The sequence below is a fragment of the Hyperolius riggenbachi genome, chromosome 11, assembly GCF_040937935.1.
Source record: "Hyperolius riggenbachi isolate aHypRig1 chromosome 11, aHypRig1.pri, whole genome shotgun sequence".
NCBI classification, from domain to species: Eukaryota; Metazoa; Chordata; class Amphibia; order Anura; family Hyperoliidae; genus Hyperolius; species Hyperolius riggenbachi.
The window spans coordinates 1,242,358-1,260,404 of record NC_090656.1 but is presented as its reverse complement, the minus strand read 5'-3'; the positions used below and the strand labels follow the sequence as shown (position 1 = coordinate 1,260,404).

The following is an 18,047-nucleotide window of genomic DNA, read 5'->3' as shown; positions in this document are numbered from 1 at the left end:
TAGACTCCGAGCACAAAGACACGTCAGGTCATACACACGGCACATCAGAGTGTCCGGCCCCCTGTCACTGTATGTGGTCACCCTATGTCACTGTACAGAGCTAGACTCCGAGCACAAAGACACGTCAGGTCATACACATGGCAGATCAGTGTCCGGCCCCCTGTCACTGTATATGGTCACTCTGTGTCACTGTGCAGAGCTAGACTCCAAACACAAAGACACGTCAGGTCATACACACGGCAGATCAGGGTGTCCGGCCCCCTGTCACTGTATATGGTCACCCTGTGTCACTGTACAGAGCTAGACTCCGAGCACAAAGACACGTCAGGTCACACACATGGCAGATCAGGGTGTCTGGCCCACTGTCACTGTATATGGTCACCCCGTGTCACTGTACAGAGCTAGACTCCGAGTACAAAGACACGTCAGGTCACACACACAGCAGATCAGAGTGTCCGGCCCCCTGTCACTGTATGTGGTCACCCTGTGTCACTGTACAGAGCTAGACTCGGAGCACAAAGACACGTCAGGTCACACACACAGCAGATCAGAGTGTCCGGCCCCCCGTCACTGTATGTGGTCACCCTGTGTCACTGTACAGAGCTAGACTCCGAGTACAAAGACACGTCAGGTCACACACACAGCAGATCAGAGTGTCCGGCCCCCTGTCACTGTATGTGGTCACCCTGTGTCACTGTACAGAGCTAGACTCGGAGCACAAAGACACGTCAGGTCACACACACAGCAGATCAGAGTGTCCGGCCCCCCGTCACTGTATGTGGTCACCCTGTGTCACTGTACAGAGCTAGACTCCGAGCACAAAGACACGTCACGTCATACACACGGCAGATCAGAGTGTCCGGCCCCCTGTCACTGTATGTGGTCACCCTGTGTCACTGTACAGAGCTAGACTGCGAGCACAAAGACACGTCACGTCATACACATGGCAGATCAGGGTTTCCGGCCCCCTGTCACTGTATATGGTCACCCTGTGTCACTGTACAGAGCTAGACTCCGAGTACAAAGACACGTCAGGTCATACACACGGCAGATCAGAGTGTCCGGCCCCCTGTCACTGTATGTGGTCACCCTGTGTCACTGTACAGAGCTAGACTCCGAGCACAAAGACACGTCAGGTCACACACATGGCAGATCAGAGTGTCCGGCCCCCTGTCACTGTATGTGGTCACCCTGTGTCACTGTACAGAGCTAGACTGCGAGCACAAAGACACGTCACGTCATACACACGGCAGATCAGGGTTTCCGGCCCCCTGTCACTGTATATGGTCACCCTGTGTCACTGTACAGAGCTAGACTCCGAGTACAAAGACACGTCAGGTCATACACACGGCAGATCAGAGTGTCCGGCCCCCTGTCACTGTATATGGTCACCCTGTGTCACTGTACAGAGCTAGACTCCGAGTACAAAGACACGTCAGGTCATACACACGGCAGATCAGAGTGTCCGGCCCCCTGTCACTGTATGTGGTCACCCTGTGTCACTGTACAGAGCTAGACTGCGAGCACAAAGACACGTCAGGTCATACACATGGCAGATCAGGGTTTCCGGCCCCCTGTCACTGTATATGGTCACCCTGTGTCACTGTGCAGAGCTAGACTCGGAGTACAAAGACACGTCAGGTCACACACACGGCACATCAGTGTCCGGCCCCCTGTCACTGTACACGGTCACCCTGTGTCACTGTACAGAGCTAGACTCGGAGCAAAGACACGTCAGGTCATACACACGGCAGATCAGAGTGTCCGGCCCCCTGTCACTGTATGTGGTCACCGTGTGTCACTGTACAGTGCTAGACTCCGAGCACAAAGACACGTCAGGTCATACACATGGCAGATCAGGGTTTCCGGCCCCCTGTCACTGTATATGGTCACCCTGTGTCACTGTGCAGAGCTAGACTCGGAGCACAAAGACACGTCAGGTCACACACACGGCAGATCAGAGTGTCCGGCCCCCTGTCACTGTACACGGTCACCATGTGTCACTGTACAGAGCTAGACTCGGAGCACAAAGACACGTCAGGTCACACACACGGCAGATCAGAGTGTCCGGCCCCCTGTCACTGTATGTGGTCACCCTGTGTCACTGTACAGAGCTAGACTGCGAGCACAAAGACACGTCAGGTCATACACATGGCAGATCAGGGTTTCCGGCCCCCTGTCACTGTATATGGTCACCCTGTGTCACTGTACAGAGCTAGACTCCGAGTACAAAGACACGTCAGGTCACACACACGGCAGATCAGAGTGTCCGGCCCCCTGTCACTGTATATGGTCACCCTGTGTCACTGTACAGAGCTAGACTCCGAGCACAAAGACACGTCAGGTCACACACACGGCAGATCAGTGTCCGGCCCCCTGTCACTGTATATGGTCACCCTGTGTCACTGTACAGAGCTAGACTCCGAGCACAAAGACACGTCAGGTCATACACACGGCACATCAGAGTGTCCGGCCCCCTGTCACTGTACAGAGCTAGACTCGGAGCACAAAGACACGTCAGGTCATACACACGGCAGATCAGAGTGTCCGGCCCCCTGTCACTGTATATGGTCACCCTGTGTCACTGTGCAGAGCTAGACTCGGAGTACAAAGACACGTCAGGTCACACACATGGCAGATCAGAGTGTCCGGCCCCCTGTCACTGTATGTGGTCACCCTGTGTCACTGTACAGAGCTAGACTGCGAGCACAAAGACACGTCAGGTCACACACACGGCACATCAGTGTCCGGCCCCCTGTCACTGTATGTGGTCACCCTGTGTCACTGTACAGAGCTAGACTGCGAGCACAAAGACACGTCAGGTCACACACATGGCAGATCAGAGTGTCCGGCCCCCTGTCACTGTACACGGTCACCATGTGTCACTGTACAGAGCTAGACTCCGAGCACAAAGACACGTCAGGTCACACACACGGCACATCAGTGTCCGGCCCCCTGTCACTGTACACGGTCACCCTGTGTCACTGTATGCAGGCGCAGAGGGAGGGCAAATTTATATTAAGGGGGGGACAGGCACAGGGGTTCTGTTGCTCATCCCGGATCGACCACGTCGACTTGAAATTTCTGACCATGTTCAATCAATACATTAACCAATTTCGGGCCAAAGTTGGTTGAATTGTTGATTGGCATGCTTGTAGCAGCACCCATTTTGATAATTATGGAATTAGATGGTCGATCGGCCGCCAAGTTATCTGATGTGTTGATTGAATGTTGATTGGCTCACTGATAGGGGGCGCCGGCAGATTGCTAGGCCTTGTACACGGCATCACTTGGTACACAGCTAGTGACGGCAGCTACTCAATCAGCGTGATTCCCCCTGACATGGAGCGGTGCCAGCAGGGCTGTGGAGTCAGTCGGATGATTTTTGTACTGACTCTGCAGCCCCGGGTGCCAGGCAGAACAATGACTGCTGCTCCCTGACTGGTGTCTGACTGGGGAGCAATCATTGGCTGAACTCATACCATTGTAGTATATGGCTATTATTATATGTGGAGAGGTAACCCTCTAGTGGTGGATGGAGGCAGTGCAGAGCTCTAGTGTTGGATGGGGAAAGGGAACCCTCTAGTGGTGGATGGAGGCAGTGCAGAGCTCTAGTGTTGGATGGGGAGAGGTAACTCTCTAGTGGTGGATGGCAGCAGTGCAGAGCTCTAGTGTTGGATGGGGAGAGGTAACCCTCTAGTGGTGGATGGAGGCAGTGCAGAGCTCTAGTGGTGGATGGGGAGAGGTAACCCTCTAGTGGTGGATGGAGGCAGTGCAGAGCTCTAGTGGTGGATGGGGAGAGGTAACCCTCTAGTGGTGGATGGAGGCAGTGCAGAGCTCTAGTGTTGGATGGGGAGAGGTAACCCTCTAGTGGTGGATGGAGGCAGTGCAGAGCTCTAGTGGTGGATGGGGAGAGGTAACCCTCTAGTGGTGGATGGAGGCAGTGCAGAGCTCTAGTGTTGGATGGGGAGAGGTAACCCTCTAGTGGTGGATGGAGGCAGTGCAGAGCTCATCCTGTTTTATCTCCCACAGACCTCCGCCTGCAGCTCCTGGATGTGGAGAACCACCCCTACCTGATCAAAGCCCTGTATGGACTACTAATGCTACTACCACAGAGCAGCGCCTTCCAGCTGCTGTCCCACCGGCTACAGTGTGTCCCCAACCCACAGCTAATGAGGACAAGGTAAGTGCTGAGCTGCTCTTCCACATAGCTAAACAGCCTAGGCTAAGCATCACTGGGGGGCGGGGCTACAGTGTGTCCCCAACCCACAGCTAATGAGGACAAGGTAAGGCTGGCAGTCAGTAGAGAATATACCTGGTATCCCAGAATGCTCAGGGGTGGAGGGATTCTGCACAGTTAGACATCACAAGGAGGGTGGGGTTTATATATCCACATACAGCAATATATACAGTGGTGTGAAAAACTATTTGCCCCCTTCCTGATTTCTTATTCTTTTGCATGTTTGTCACACTTAAATGTTTCTGCTCATCAAAAATCATTAACTATTAGTCAAAGATAACATAATTGAACACAAAATGCAGTTTTAAATGATGTTTTTTATTATTTAGTGAGAAAAAAACCTCAAAACCTACATGGCCCTGTGTGAAAAAGAAATTACCCCCTGAACCTAATAACTGGTTGGGCCACCCTTAGCAGCAATAACTGCAATCAAGTGTTTGCAATAACTTGCAACGAGTCTTTTACAGCGCTCTGGAGGAATTTTGGCCCACTCATCTTTGCAGAATTGTTGTAATTCAGCTTTATTTGAGGGTTTTCTAGCATGAACCGCCTTTTTAAGGTCATGCCACAACATCTCAATAGGATTCAGGTCAGGACTTTGACTAGGCCACTCCAAAGTCTTCATTTTGTTTTTCTTCAGCCATTCAGAGGTGGATTTGCTGGTGTGTTTTGGGTCATTGTCCTGCTGCAGCACCCAGATCGCTTCAGCTTGAGTTGACAAACAGATGGCCGGACATTCTCCTTCAGGATTTTTTGGTAGACAGTAGAATTCATGGTTCCATCTATCACAGCAAGCCTTCCAGGTCCTAAAGCAGCAAAACAACCCCAGACCATCACACTACCACCACCATATTTTACTGTTGGTATGATGTTCTTTTGCTGAAATGCTGTGTTACTTCTACGCCAGATGTAACGGGACACGCACCTTCCAAAAAGTTCAACTTTTGTCTCGGCGGTCCACAAGGTATTTTCCCAAAACTCTTGCCAATCATTGAGATGTTTTTTTAGCAAAATTGAGACGAGCCTTAATGTTCTTTTTGCTTAAAAGTGGTTTGCGCCTTGGATATCTGCCATGCAGGCCGTTTTTGCCCAGTCTTTTTCTTATGGTGGAGTCGTGAACACTGACCTTCATTGAGGCAAGTGAGGCCTGCAGTTCTTTAGATGTTGTCCTGGGGTCTTTTATGGCCTCTCGGGTGAGTTTTCTCCGCGCTCTTGGGGTAATTTTGGTCGGCCAGCCACTCCTGGGAAGGTTCATCACTGTTCCATGTTTTTGCCATTTGTGGATAATGGCTCTCACTGTGGTTCGCTGGAGTCCCAAAGCTTTAGAAATGGCTTTATAACCTTTACCAGACTGATAGATCTCAATTACAGTACTTTTGTTTTCATTTGTTCCTGAATTTCTTTGGATCTTGGCATGATGTCTAGCTTTTGAGGTGCTTTTGGTCTACTTCTCTGTGTCAGATAGCCCCTATTTAAAGAGACTCTGTAACGACAAAAAGATCCCCTGGGGGGTACTCACCTCGGGTGGGGGAAGCCTCAGGATCCTAATGAGGCTTCCCACGCCGTCCTCTGTCCCACGGAGGTCTCGCTGCAGCCCTCCGAACAGCCGGCGACTGTGCCGACTGTTCAATTCAATATTTACCTTTGCAGGCTCCAGCGGGGGCGCTGTGGCTGCTTTCGCTCCGAAGGAGGCGGAAATACCCGATCTCAGTCGGGTCCGCTCTACTGCGCAGGCGCCGGAGACTTGCGCCTGCGCAGTAGAGCGGACCCGACTGAGATCGGGTATTTCCGCCTTCTTCGGAACGAAAGCAGCCAGAGCGCCTGCGCAGGAGCCTGCAAAGGTAAATATTACGTCACCGCTGTACGGAGGGCTACAGCGAGACCCCCGAGGGACGGCAGACGGCGTGGGAAGCCTCATTAGGATCCTGAGGCTTCCCCCATCCGAGGTGAGTACCCCCCAGGGGACGTTTTAACGTTACAGATTCTCTTTAAGTGATTTATGGATTGAAACAGGTGTGGCAGTAATCAGGCCTGGGGGTGACTGCAGAAATTGAACTCAGGTGTGATAAACCACAGTTAAGTTATTTTTTTAACAAGGGGGGCAATCACTTTCTCACACAGGGCCATGTAGATTTGGAGTTTTTTTTCTCACTAAATAATAAAAACCATCATTTAAAACTGCATTTTGTGTACAATTATGTTATCTTTGACTAATAGTTAACGGTTTTTGATGAGCAGAAACATTTAAGTGTGAAAAACATGCAAAAGAATAAGAAATCAGGAAGGGGGCAAATAGTTTTTCACATCACTGTAGCTATAGGAAGAGTTTCTGATGCTGAAAGCAGGAAAATCACCTTAAAGAGAACCTGTAACAAAAAAAAGTCCCCTGGGGGGTACTCACCTCGGGAGGGGGAAGTCTCAGGGTCCCAATGAGGCTTCCCCCTCCCCTGTAGCTGCAGGTAGTTCAGCACTGGCTCCCCCGAAGTGTCCCGCAATCCTAGGCTGACAAGGCTGGATATATTTACCTTCCCGGCTCCAGCGGGTGGCGCTGCTGCGGCTCTCAGCACAGAGATAGGCGGAAATAGCCGATCTCTGCTGGGTCCTCTCTACTACGCAGGAGACTTGCAGGCGCAGGAGACTTGCACCTGCACAGTAGAGCGGGCCGACAGCGATCAGCTATTTCCGCCTATCTCCGAGCGGAGAGCCGATACTGCGCCTGCGCTGGAGCTGGGAAGGTAAATATTTACATCCCCGCTGTTCGGAGGGGCACAGCGAGACCGCCGTGGGACACAGGAGGACAGGGGAAGCCTCGATAGGATCCGGAGGCTTTCCCCTGCCGAGGTGAGTACCCCCCAGGGGAGGTTTTTAAAGTTACCGGTTTTCTTTAACAGTGGCTATTTTGAATAATTTACTGCATTCTGCTATGTCACTACAGGGCCTCTTTACTGCATTCTGCTATATGTCACTACAGTGCCTCTTTACTGCATTCTGCTATATGTCACTACAGGGCCTCTTTACTGCATTCTACTATATGTCACTACAGGGCCTCTTTACTGCATTCTGCTATATGTCACTACAGGGCCTCTTTACTGCATTCTGCTATATGTCACTACAGGGCCTCTTTACTGCATTCTGCTATATGTCACTACAGGGACTCTTTACTGCATTCTGCTATATGTCACTACAGGGCCTCTTTACTGCATTCTGCTATATGTCACTACAGGGCCTCTTTACTGCATCCTGCTATATGTCACTACAGGGCCTCTTTACTGCATTCTGCTATATGTCACTACAGGGCCTCTTTACTGCATTCTGCTATATGTCACTACAGGGCCTCTTTACTGCATTCTGCTATATGTCACTACAGGGCCTCTTTACTGCATTCTGCTATATGTCACTACAGGGCCTCTTTACTGCATTCTGCTATATGTCACTACAGGGCCTCTTTACTGCATTCTGCTATATGTCACTACAGGGCCTCTTTACTGCATTCTGCTAAATGTCACTACAGGGCCTCTTTACTGCATTCTGCTATATGTCACTACAGGGCCTCTTTACTGCATTCTGCTGTATGTCACTACAGGGCCTCTTTACTGCATTCTGCTATATGTCACTACAGGGCCTCTTTACTGCATTCTGCTGTATGTCACTACAGGGCCTCTTTACTGCATTCTGCTATATGTCACTACAGGGCCTCTTTACTGCATTCTGCTACATGTCACTACAGGGCCTCTTTACTGCATTCTGCTACATGTCACTACAGGGCCTTTTTACTGCATGCTGCTATATGTCACTACAGGGCCTCTTTACTGTATTCTGCTATATGTCACTACAGGGCCTCTTTACTGCATTCTGCTATATGTCACTACAGGGCCTCTTTACTGCATTCTGCTATATGTCACTACAGGGCCTCTTTACTGCATTCTGCTATATATCACTACAGGGCCTCGTTACTGCATTCTGCTGTATGTCACTACAGGGCCTCTTTACTGCATTCTGCTATGTCACTACAGGGCCTCTTTACTGCATTCTACTACATGTCACTACTGGGCCTCTTAAATAAATACATACAGTAAATGGCACAGCTATTGTAAATGTCCCCATATGGCTTTGCTGTAAGGAGGCGTCCTTGCTGAGGACTGGGGAGTCACTTATAGAGACTAGTGAAGTGTCACCCTGCACCCCCTCTGATCCCTGACATGTGACGCCCCCTCCAGTCCTGACTCTGAATTGAGCAGCTGTTACCAGCTTCCGGCAGCAGATTGCATCTGATCTGATCTGACCGATTATCGTCCTCTGCCCCTCCAAGCTGAACACCGCTGGTCATCAGGGTCACCAGAACAGACGTGTGGGAAATATGGAGGCTGCCAGCGCTGGCTCTACTAAACCATCCCTGCAGGGAGCGGGACCTGCAGGCTGCCATCGTTATTTCCTCTTAAACAATGCTCATTGCCTGGCTGCCCTGTTGAACCTCTGCCTCTGACTGGCACACACAATGAGATGTTCTGGCACATTTACTGCCAGATCGATTATTACCACATGGCTGATCTGACTTTCAATCGATTTTCCCATCACTTCTGTGGAAAAACGATCAGAGATTTAATCAGACATGTTGGAAATAATTGATCTGGCAGTAAATCTGCCAGGAAATCTCAGTGTACCAGGCATATTACTCTTACCCACAGCCCCTGAACAAGCATGCAGCAGATCAGGAGTTTCTGACTTGAGTCTGACTGGATTAGCTGCATGCTTGTTTCAGGTGTGTGATTTAGACACTACTGATGCCAGAATAATCAGTAGGACTGCCAGGCAACTGGTATTCTTTTAAAAGGAAATAAGTATGGCAGCCTCCATATCACTCTCACCTCAGGTGTCCTTTAAGAAATGGACTATTCAAAATACCACAAAAAAAAGGCTGCTAGAGCTGACAAAAGAAGGGAAATTGAGGCGTCCTATAGAATGGCAGGTGGTGAGAGATGCGGATCTGCCAATAGTGGCATTGCATAGCGGGCGCTCTATCCGAACGCCGAAATTTACCTTCTTTGCCACAAATGCCCATTCTAAAAGCCGCAGTTTGCAGCAAAGTAGGTAGATTGAGGCTCCCAATGGCGGCCCCCGCTGTGCGCTCACATTTCCCAGCTCTGACACAAATCGCTGCTTTATAATGGGCACCTACAGTGGCACCCCTTTTCTTCAGCAAGGGCTCCTGCACCCGTTTTCCTGATTCGAGCTCACCGGCAGGTGTCTATTCAATCCTCTTTACTAGTTATCCTCCTGTGAGATAAATACATTGTCCGATGTACAGTAATTCACTTGTGAATAAGGCTTTGTAAACAGGCAAACGGTCCAGGCAGGAGAGCGGGTGGTGGACAACTGGAGAGAGTTCAGATCACTGGAGTTTAGTTTGGTTATTTTTATGTATTCTCGACTCTTGTTTAAACGTCGTGAAATAGTTTGGTTTATTTTCTGCTTGTGTGTCGGGAATCGCTGATGGTCTATAAGATGCCAGTCATTTTGTCACCAGTCCAGATAATGGACCCCAGCAGGAAACCTCATTGGGAAATTCCACTAACATGATGGGGTGCACAGCACCCTCTCCAACTGCTAGGTGTCAGATAGGTTGTTGTAAACTCCACCCACACTAGTCGGCCAATCACATCGCTTCGTGCTGTAGAGGGAGCTGTGATTGGAGAACTGTTTCCTGCTGGGTCTCCTAAACTAGACTAGTGCCGTAATCTCAACTTGCATGAAAATTATTGTAGATTGGAATTGGACCAATCAGATGAGCTTCCGGTCGATTTGGTTTGTCCCAGTTCCATGCTGCATACAATTTGCATGCCTGTTGTAATTATTAGCATGTTATTGACTATCTGTAGCTGTGAATAGCTCCTATGTCTCAATGGTTTCTCTTGTCTCTGCAGGGACAGTGAGAAGACAGCCCTGCCAGCCTCCAAGGACAGTTCCGTGAGCATAGACTACGATGAGCTCCTGCAACACTTTGAGAAGGTTCAGAACAAACACCTGGAAGTGAGACATCAGAGGGCAGGCGACATGATGGACCGACGCCTGGTACAATGATCCAACCTTTCATCGTGCCAACGCCTGGATCCACGTGCCTCATACCGTGCTGTGTGTATGATGGGAGGCTCACATGGTCTTTCCACCCCACAGAGGCTTCTGTTGTCTCAGTTGTAACCCCTTGGAAACAGCTGAGTTCCATCTCTGAGGTTTCTGGCCTACATCGCTACCTGTGAAAGAGTTCTGTGTCGCCCCCTGGAGGTTCCTATCCTTCAGTGATACCTTCTGAAGATTTCTGTCCTCTGCGGTCTTCTCTGAGAGGCTCATACTCCCCTCCAGGAGACTTCTGTCCTCTAGTGTCTCTTATTGGAGGGCCATATCCCTCAGTTTACACCTCCGAGAGACTACTTGTCCTCCAGTGTCTTCTCTAGGAGACTCCTATCCTTCAGCTGCTTCAGGAGCCTTCTGTCCTCCAGTATCTCTTCTCAAAGGCCCCCATTCTTCAGCTACACTGCTGGAGGACCATGCATTTCACTTTTTCCCTTAAGTCTCCTGTGCTTCAGGAGCCTTCTGTCCTCCTGTGGCTCTTTTTGGAGGTCCATATCCTTCAGGAATACCTGAGATACTGCCTGTCCTCCCTTATCTCCTCTAGGAGGCTCCTGTCCTCCCGTGACTCTTCTTGGAGGCCCATATCCTTCAGTAATACCTCTGAGATACTGCCTGTCCTCCAATGCCTCCTCTAGGAGGCTCCTATCCTCCTTCAGCACCTCCTGGAGCCTTCTGTCCTCCTGGGACTCTTCTGGGAAGTCCCTACTCCTCAGCATCACCTCCTGGAGTCTTCTATCCTTTAGTAAAACATTTTTAGCTGGGACTGTCATACTGCAAACTGCTCTGCTGATACAGGATGGAGTACTGTACAGTCTTGTTTTATGTAGCATGGTTGGTACAGCCCTGTGTACAGACAACGGCTTGGACAGATACTTGCTTTTAGAAACACCTTGCACAAGTTCGGTGGTTCTGGAAAACCAACAGACAGCAGTGATGCCAGGAGCTATGAAGGAGGTTTTTTGTTCCCTTTGAACTGTGCACATGAAGGACAGTTGCATGTACAAAGCTGGGATTAGTCCATTTGCTGTTACAGCGATGATGATCCTCTGCAGGATTCTTTTCTGTTCAAGGTGTACAGCTGCACGAGAGAGCCTCAGACGCCTTTATCATGTTCTATAAGTGAATAATATGTTTATATTTTCATAGCAACTTGCATGGCCTGGAACTGGCAACCATTCCTGAGCAACGTATGGAAGCATCAGCTGTCACAAGAAACCACTATCACAACTACCCCGTCTTTTTCTTTCTTAGTATGGCCACTCTTGAGCGTTTGTTGCTGTTTAGGGCATTGTCATATTGGTTGTTGCACGGTGACACCAGCCCAAGTCACGTGTGGTCACAGCGCACAGAAGGCATCATCTGTCCCCCTACAGGAGAGCAGCAGCATCTGTCCCCCTACAGGAGAGCAGCAGCATCTGTCCCCCTACAGGAGAGCAGCAGCATCTGTCCCCCTACAGGAGAGCAGCAGCATCTGTCCCCCTACAGGAGAGCAGCAGCATCTGTCCCCCTACAGGAGAGCAGCAGCATCTGTCCCCCTACAGGAGAGCAGCAGCATCTGTCCCCCTACAGGAGAGCAGCAGCATCTGTCCCCCTACAGGAGAGCAGCAGCATCTGTCCCCCTACAGGAGAGCAGCAGCATCTGTCCCCCTACAGGAGAGCAGCAGCATCTGTCCCCCTACAGGAGAGCAGCAGCATCTGTCCCCCTACAGGAGAGCAGCAGCATCTGTCCCCCTACAGGAGAGCAGCAGCATCTGTCCCCCTACAGGAGAGCAGCAGCATCTGTCCCCCTACAGGAGAGCAGCAGCATCTGTCCCCCTACAGGAGAGCAGCAGCATCTGTCCCCCTACAGGAGAGCAGCAGCATCTGTCCCCCTACAGGAGAGCAGCAGCATCTGTCCCCCTACAGGAGAGCAGCAGCATCTGTCCCCCTACAGGAGAGCAGCAGCATCTGTCCCCCTACAGGAGAGCAGCAGCATCTGTCCCCCTACAGGAGAGCAGCAGCATCTGTCCCCCTACAGGAGAGCAGCAGCATCTGTCCCCCTACAGGAGAGCAGCAGCATCTGTCCCCCTACAGGAGAGCAGCAGCATCTGTCCCCCTACAGGAGAGCAGCAGCATCTGTCCCCCTACAGGAGAGCAGCAGCATCTGTCCCCCTACAGGAGAGCAGCAGCATCTGTCCCCCTACAGGAGAGCAGCAGCATCTGTCCCCCTACAGGAGAGCAGCAGCATCTGTCCCCCTACAGGAGAGCAGCAGCATCTGTCCCCCTACAGGAGAGCAGCAGCATCTGTCCCCCTACAGGAGAGCAGCAGCATCTGTCCCCCTACAAGAGAGCAGCAGCATCTGTCCCCCTACAGGAGAGCAGCAGCATCTGTCCCCCTACAGGAGAGCAGCAGCATCTGTCCCCCTACAGGAGAGCAGCAGCATCTGTCCCCCTACAGGAGAGCAGCAGCATCTGTCCCCCTACAGTAGAGCAGCAGCATCTTTAAAGAGAACCTGAACTGAGATAAAGACTTAGATACTTGGAAGGCCTTTCTGGTCCTCTCGACGTCCCCTCATTCCACCGATGTCCCCGTGGTGACAGAATATAACTAGAATGTCGGAATACACCTCTGGGACTCCTCTGAGTGCGTTGGAAGTACTCACAACCCCGAGAACTTCCAAAGACAAGCAAGTCCACGCTGCGCACACGCAATATGGATGCACCCGTCTTGGAAAGCGCTAGGGGGACTCAAGTGCTTCCAAAGCATTCCGAAAGGCACAGAATGTGAAGAGGGGACAATGTTTACATCCATACCTTTTTAAAATGCCACCATTTTACCGATGTCCATACAAGTCTGGGTGCTTTGTGTTTGTTGCTTTGTTGCTGTTTGTCTCCTGGCCCTTCCTCTGGTGGGCTGGCACAATAGGTGCATTCTTGTGGTCCAGCCGATCCCCATTTGTTACCCAATTGCTATTGTTTACAGTGTCCACTTCCCAGACCCCTCACCCTGCAAGTTCCCAGACCCCTCACCCTGCAAGTTATGTTTACACCAACCTGAAAATCCTGTGGAAAGAAAACAAAGATGCTGAAGCTGAGTCTGCTGAGTCTTTTGTTTGGAACAGGTTATAGCAGATTATTTGATATGGAGACTATATGATGGCAAAATACACCGGGGTTACCTTTAGTGGAAACCGCACGGCAGGACCACTTTGTTTTTCACATATTTAAAACAAAAACAAATGAACACTTTTACTAAGAGTTTGAGAGAATACCCAAACCACTAGGACAGTATAGGCCAGTGATGGCTAACCTTGGCACTCCAGCTGTGACAAAACTACAAATCCCATCATGCCTCTGCCTCCCCGAGTTATGCTTAGAGCTGTCAGAGTATTGCAATGCCTCATGGGACTTGTAGTTCCACCACAGCTGGAGTGCCAAGGTTAGCCATCACTGGTATAGGGGGGGATAAGAAACCGGAAAGCCCTCCTACTAGAAAGCAATGCTTGGTGTAATTTTCCTTCTTAAAACAGAAGGTACCTGCGATAATTCAGCTGTAAGTGAGTGACTGATCTCCCACAATACATCACTGCTGAATATGCAAATTACCTTCTTCTACCTCTGCAGCCAGGCTTACATCCAGAGCTGCTGGTGTATAGCAAACCTATAGCTTTAAGAAATGATTAGCATATTCAGCAGTGATGCATTGTGGGAGATCAGTCGCTCATTTAAAGCTGAATTATTGCAAATACCTTCTGTTTTAAAGGATACCAGATGTGAAAATATGCACAGAAATGGGAGGAGCAGGCATATACTCTTATCTGTCCTAATGCCCACCGCTCCCCCCATTCTCCTTTCTGCCCCCCGGGACCCTCTTCCGTGTCTCAGGCTCTGGCCAGGCTGTGCGTGTCCGGGAGCGCTCTGTGCATGCGTATGATGTCATACACATGACCTAGTGATGTCATACGCATGCGCAGAGCACTCCTGGGCACAGATGTAGGACACGCGCAGCTCAGCCAGCGCCTGCACAGTAAAACCAAACCGATCACATGCTTCTCCTAGAAACGACCATCACTGGAAAGCATGGCTGCAGGAGTGACTGGTGTTACATCAGCACTAAGGGGAAAGGGTCTGCCACATAAAGGAGGAGGATCAGGGACCTGATGGAAGGGCTGAGGCAGAGGATCAGGAGGATCAGGGACCTGAGGGAATGGCTGAGGCAGAGGATCAGGGACCTGAGGGAAGGGCTGAGACAGAGGACCAGGAGGATCAGGGACCCGAGGGAAGGGCTGAGGCAGAGGATCAGGAGGATCAGGGACCTGAGGGAAGGGCTGAGGCAGAGGACCAGGAGGATCAGGGACCCGAGGGAAGGGCTGAGGTGGAGGACCAGGAGGATCAGGGACCCGAGGGAAGGGCTGAGGCAGAGGACCAGGAGGATCAGGGACCCGAGGGAAGGGCTGAGGCAGAGGATCAGGAGGATCAGGGACCTGAGGGAAGGGCTGAGACAGAGGACCAGGAGGATCAGGGACCTGAGGGAAGGGCTGAGGCAGAGGACCAGGAGGATCAGGGACCCGAGGGAAGGGCTGAGGTGGAGGACCAGGAGGATCAGGGACCCGAGGGAAGGGCTGAGGCAGAGGACCAGGAGGATCAGGGACCCGAGGGAAGGGCTGAGGCGGAGGATCAGGGACCCGAGGGAAGGGCTGAGGCGGAGGACCAGGAGGATCAGGGACCCGAGGGAAGGGCTGAGGCAGAGGACCAGGAGGATCAGGGACCCGAGGGAAGGGCTGAGGCAGAGGACCAGGAGGATCAGGGACCCGAGGGAAGGGCTGAGGCAGAGGACCAGGAGGATCAGGGACCCGAGGGAAGGGCTGAGGCAGAGGACCAGGAGGATCAGGGACCCGAGGGAAGGGCTGAGACAGAGGACCAGGAGGATCAGGGACCCGAGGGAAGGGCTGAGGCAGAGGACCAGGAGGATCAGGGACCCGAGGGAAGGGCTGAGGCAGAGGACCAGGAGGATCAGGGACCCGAGGGAAGGGCTGAGGCGGAGGACCAGGAGGATCAGGGACCCGAGGGAAGGGCTGAGGCGGAGGACCAGGAGGATCAGGGACCCGAGGGAAGGGCTGAGGCAGAGGACCAGGAGGATCAGGGACCCGAGGGAAGGGCTGAGGCAGAGGATCAGGAGGATCAGGGACCTGAGGGAAGGGCTGAGGCAGAGGACCAGGAGGATCAGGGACCCGAGGGAAGGGCTGAGGTGGAGGACCAGGAGGATCAGGGACCCGAGGGAAGGGCTGAGGCAGAGGACCAGGAGGATCAGGGACCCGAGGGAAGGGCTGAGGCAGAGGATCAGGAGGATCAGGGACCTGAGGGAATGGCTGAGGCAGAGGATCAGGGACCTGAGGGAAGGGCTGAGACAGAGGACCAGGAGGATCAGGGACCTGAGGGAAGGGCTGAGGCAGAGGACCAGGAGGATCAGGGACCCGAGGGAAGGGCTGAGGTGGAGGACCAGGAGGATCAGGGACCCGAGGGAAGGGCTGAGGTGGAGGACCAGGAGGATCAGGGACCCGAGGGAAGGGCTGAGGCAGAGGACCAGGAGGATCAGGGACCCGAGGGAAGGGCTGAGGCGGAGGATCAGGGACCCGAGGGAAGGGCTGAGGCGGAGGACCAGGAGGATCAGGGACCCGAGGGAAGGGCTGAGGCAGAGGACCAGGAGGATCAGGGACCCGAGGGAAGGGCTGAGGCAGAGGACCAGGAGGATCCGGGACCCGAGGGAAGGGCTGAGGCAGAGGACCAGGAGGATCAGGGACCCGAGGGAAGGGCTGAGGCAGAGGACCAGGAGGATCAGGGACCCGAGGGAAGGGCTGAGACAGAGGACCAGGAGGATCAGGGACCCGAGGGAAGGGCTGAGGCAGAGGACCAGGAGGATCAGGGACCCGAGGGAAGGGCTGAGGCAGAGGACCAGGAGGATCAGGGACCCGAGGGAAGGGCTGAGGCGGAGGACCAGGAGGATCAGGGACCCGAGGGAAGGGCTGAGGCGGAGGACCAGGAGGATCAGGGACCCGAGGGAAGGGCTGAGGCGAAGGACCAGGAGGATCAGGGACCCGAGGGATGGGCTGGGGCAGAGGACCAGGAGGATGAGGGAAGGGCTGAGGCAGAGGACCAGGAGTATCAGGGACCCGAGGGAAGGGCTGAGGCAGAGGACCAGGAGGATCAGGGACCCGAGGGAAGGGCTGAGGCAGAGGACCAGGAGGATCAGGGACCCGAGGGAAGGGCTGAGGCAGAGCACCAGGAGGATCAGGGACCCAAGGGAAGGGCTGAGGCAGAGCACCAGGAGGATCAGGGACCCGAGGGAAGGGCTGAGGCAGAGGACCAGGAGTATCAGGGACCCGAGGGAAGGGCTGAGGCAGAGCACCAGGAGGATCAGGGACCCGAGGGAAGGGCTGAGGCAGAGCACCAGGAGGATCAGGGACCCGAGGGAAGGGCTGAGGCAGAGGACCAGGAGGATCAGGGACCCGAGGGAAGGGCTGAGGCAGAGGACCAGGAGGATCAGGGACCCGAGGGAAGGGCTGAGGCAGAGGACCAGGAGGATCAGGGACCCAAGGGAAGGGCTGAGGCAGAGCACCAGGAGGATCAGGGACCCGAGGGAAGGGCTGAGGCAGAGGACCAGGAGGATCAGGGACCCGAGGGAAGGGCTGAGGCAGAGGACCAGGAGGATCAGGGACCCGAGGGAAGGGCTGAGGCAGAGGACCAGGAGGATCAGGGACCCGAGGGAAGGGCTGAGGCAGAGGACCAGAAGGATCCAGCATCTAGGTGCAGAGCCGTGAGGCCCCGAGATCTCTCTTCAGTCGTGTCACATGACATCTCTTATTGTGTTACCCTAATTAGAGATGGTCAATCAAATTATTTAGCCGATTGCAATGATTATGCAAATTTATGTAGCTTGAAAACGGATCATTTGAATTTTACCTCACCGGGATTTGATTCGTTCATTTTCAAGCGGAATACATTTGCATACAAAATTAGCATAATGCTGCATCAACTCAAAATAATTTGCATCTCACTCACCATCTATAACGCCACTGGCAGCTCTGTATATTGGGGTGGGGGGCTGGGGAGGGGTGCTACCTACCTCCTACTGGGACCACCTCTGCGGCCACCATGAGAGGGCGCTGTACTGTCCCTCTGGTGCTGGATAACCTTGTCCCAGCACTGCATGAGGAGGATACACCCAGGGGAGGGATTATTGCTTGTCCTGCCCAGCGGATGCCATGTGAGGGTGCTGTACTGTCCCTCTGGTTCTGGATCACCTTGTCCCAGCACTGCCTGAGGAGGACACACCCAGGGGAGGGATTATTGCTTGTCCTGCCCAGCGGATGCCATGTGAGGGCGCTGTACTGTGCCTCTGGTGCTGGATAACCTTGTCCCGGCACTGCCTGAGGAGGACACACCCAGGGGAGGGATTATTGCTTGTCCTGCGCAGCGGATGCCATGAGAGGGCGCTGTACTGTGCCTCTGGTGCTGGATAACCTTGTCCCGGCACTGCCTGAGGAGGACACACCCAGGGGAGGGATTATTGCTTGTCCTGCGCAGCGGATGCCATGAGAGGGCGCTGTACTGTGCCTCTGGTGCTGGATAACCTTGTCCCAGCACTGCCTGAGGAGGACACACCCAGGGGAGGGATTATTGCTTGTCCTGCCCAGCGGATGCC

At 52.9% G+C, this 18,047-nt stretch overlaps 2 protein-coding genes across 3 annotated transcripts in view; both read left to right on the top strand.

Moving 5' to 3' along the window:
* VAC14 (VAC14 component of PIKFYVE complex) overlaps positions 1 to 11,833 on the top strand; it is a 209,289-nt gene extending 197,456 nt beyond the window's left edge. For both annotated transcript variants that reach the window (XM_068260029.1, XM_068260028.1), the window contains exons 18-19: positions 4,033 to 4,183; positions 10,162 to 11,833. In XM_068260029.1, the coding sequence (XP_068116130.1) occupies positions 4,033 to 4,183; positions 10,162 to 10,318 (308 nt within the window). In that variant the 3' untranslated portion in view covers positions 10,319 to 11,833. The remainder of the gene's footprint in view (positions 1 to 4,032; positions 4,184 to 10,161) is intronic.
* A 2,719-nt stretch (positions 11,834 to 14,552) lies between these two features.
* LOC137538623 (protein IWS1 homolog) overlaps positions 14,553 to 18,047 on the top strand; it is a 39,157-nt gene continuing 35,662 nt past the window's right edge. Inside the window, exon 1 of the mRNA XM_068260896.1 lies at positions 14,553 to 17,159. Coding sequence (XP_068116997.1) covers positions 14,553 to 17,159 — 2,607 coding nt within the window. The remainder of the gene's footprint in view (positions 17,160 to 18,047) is intronic.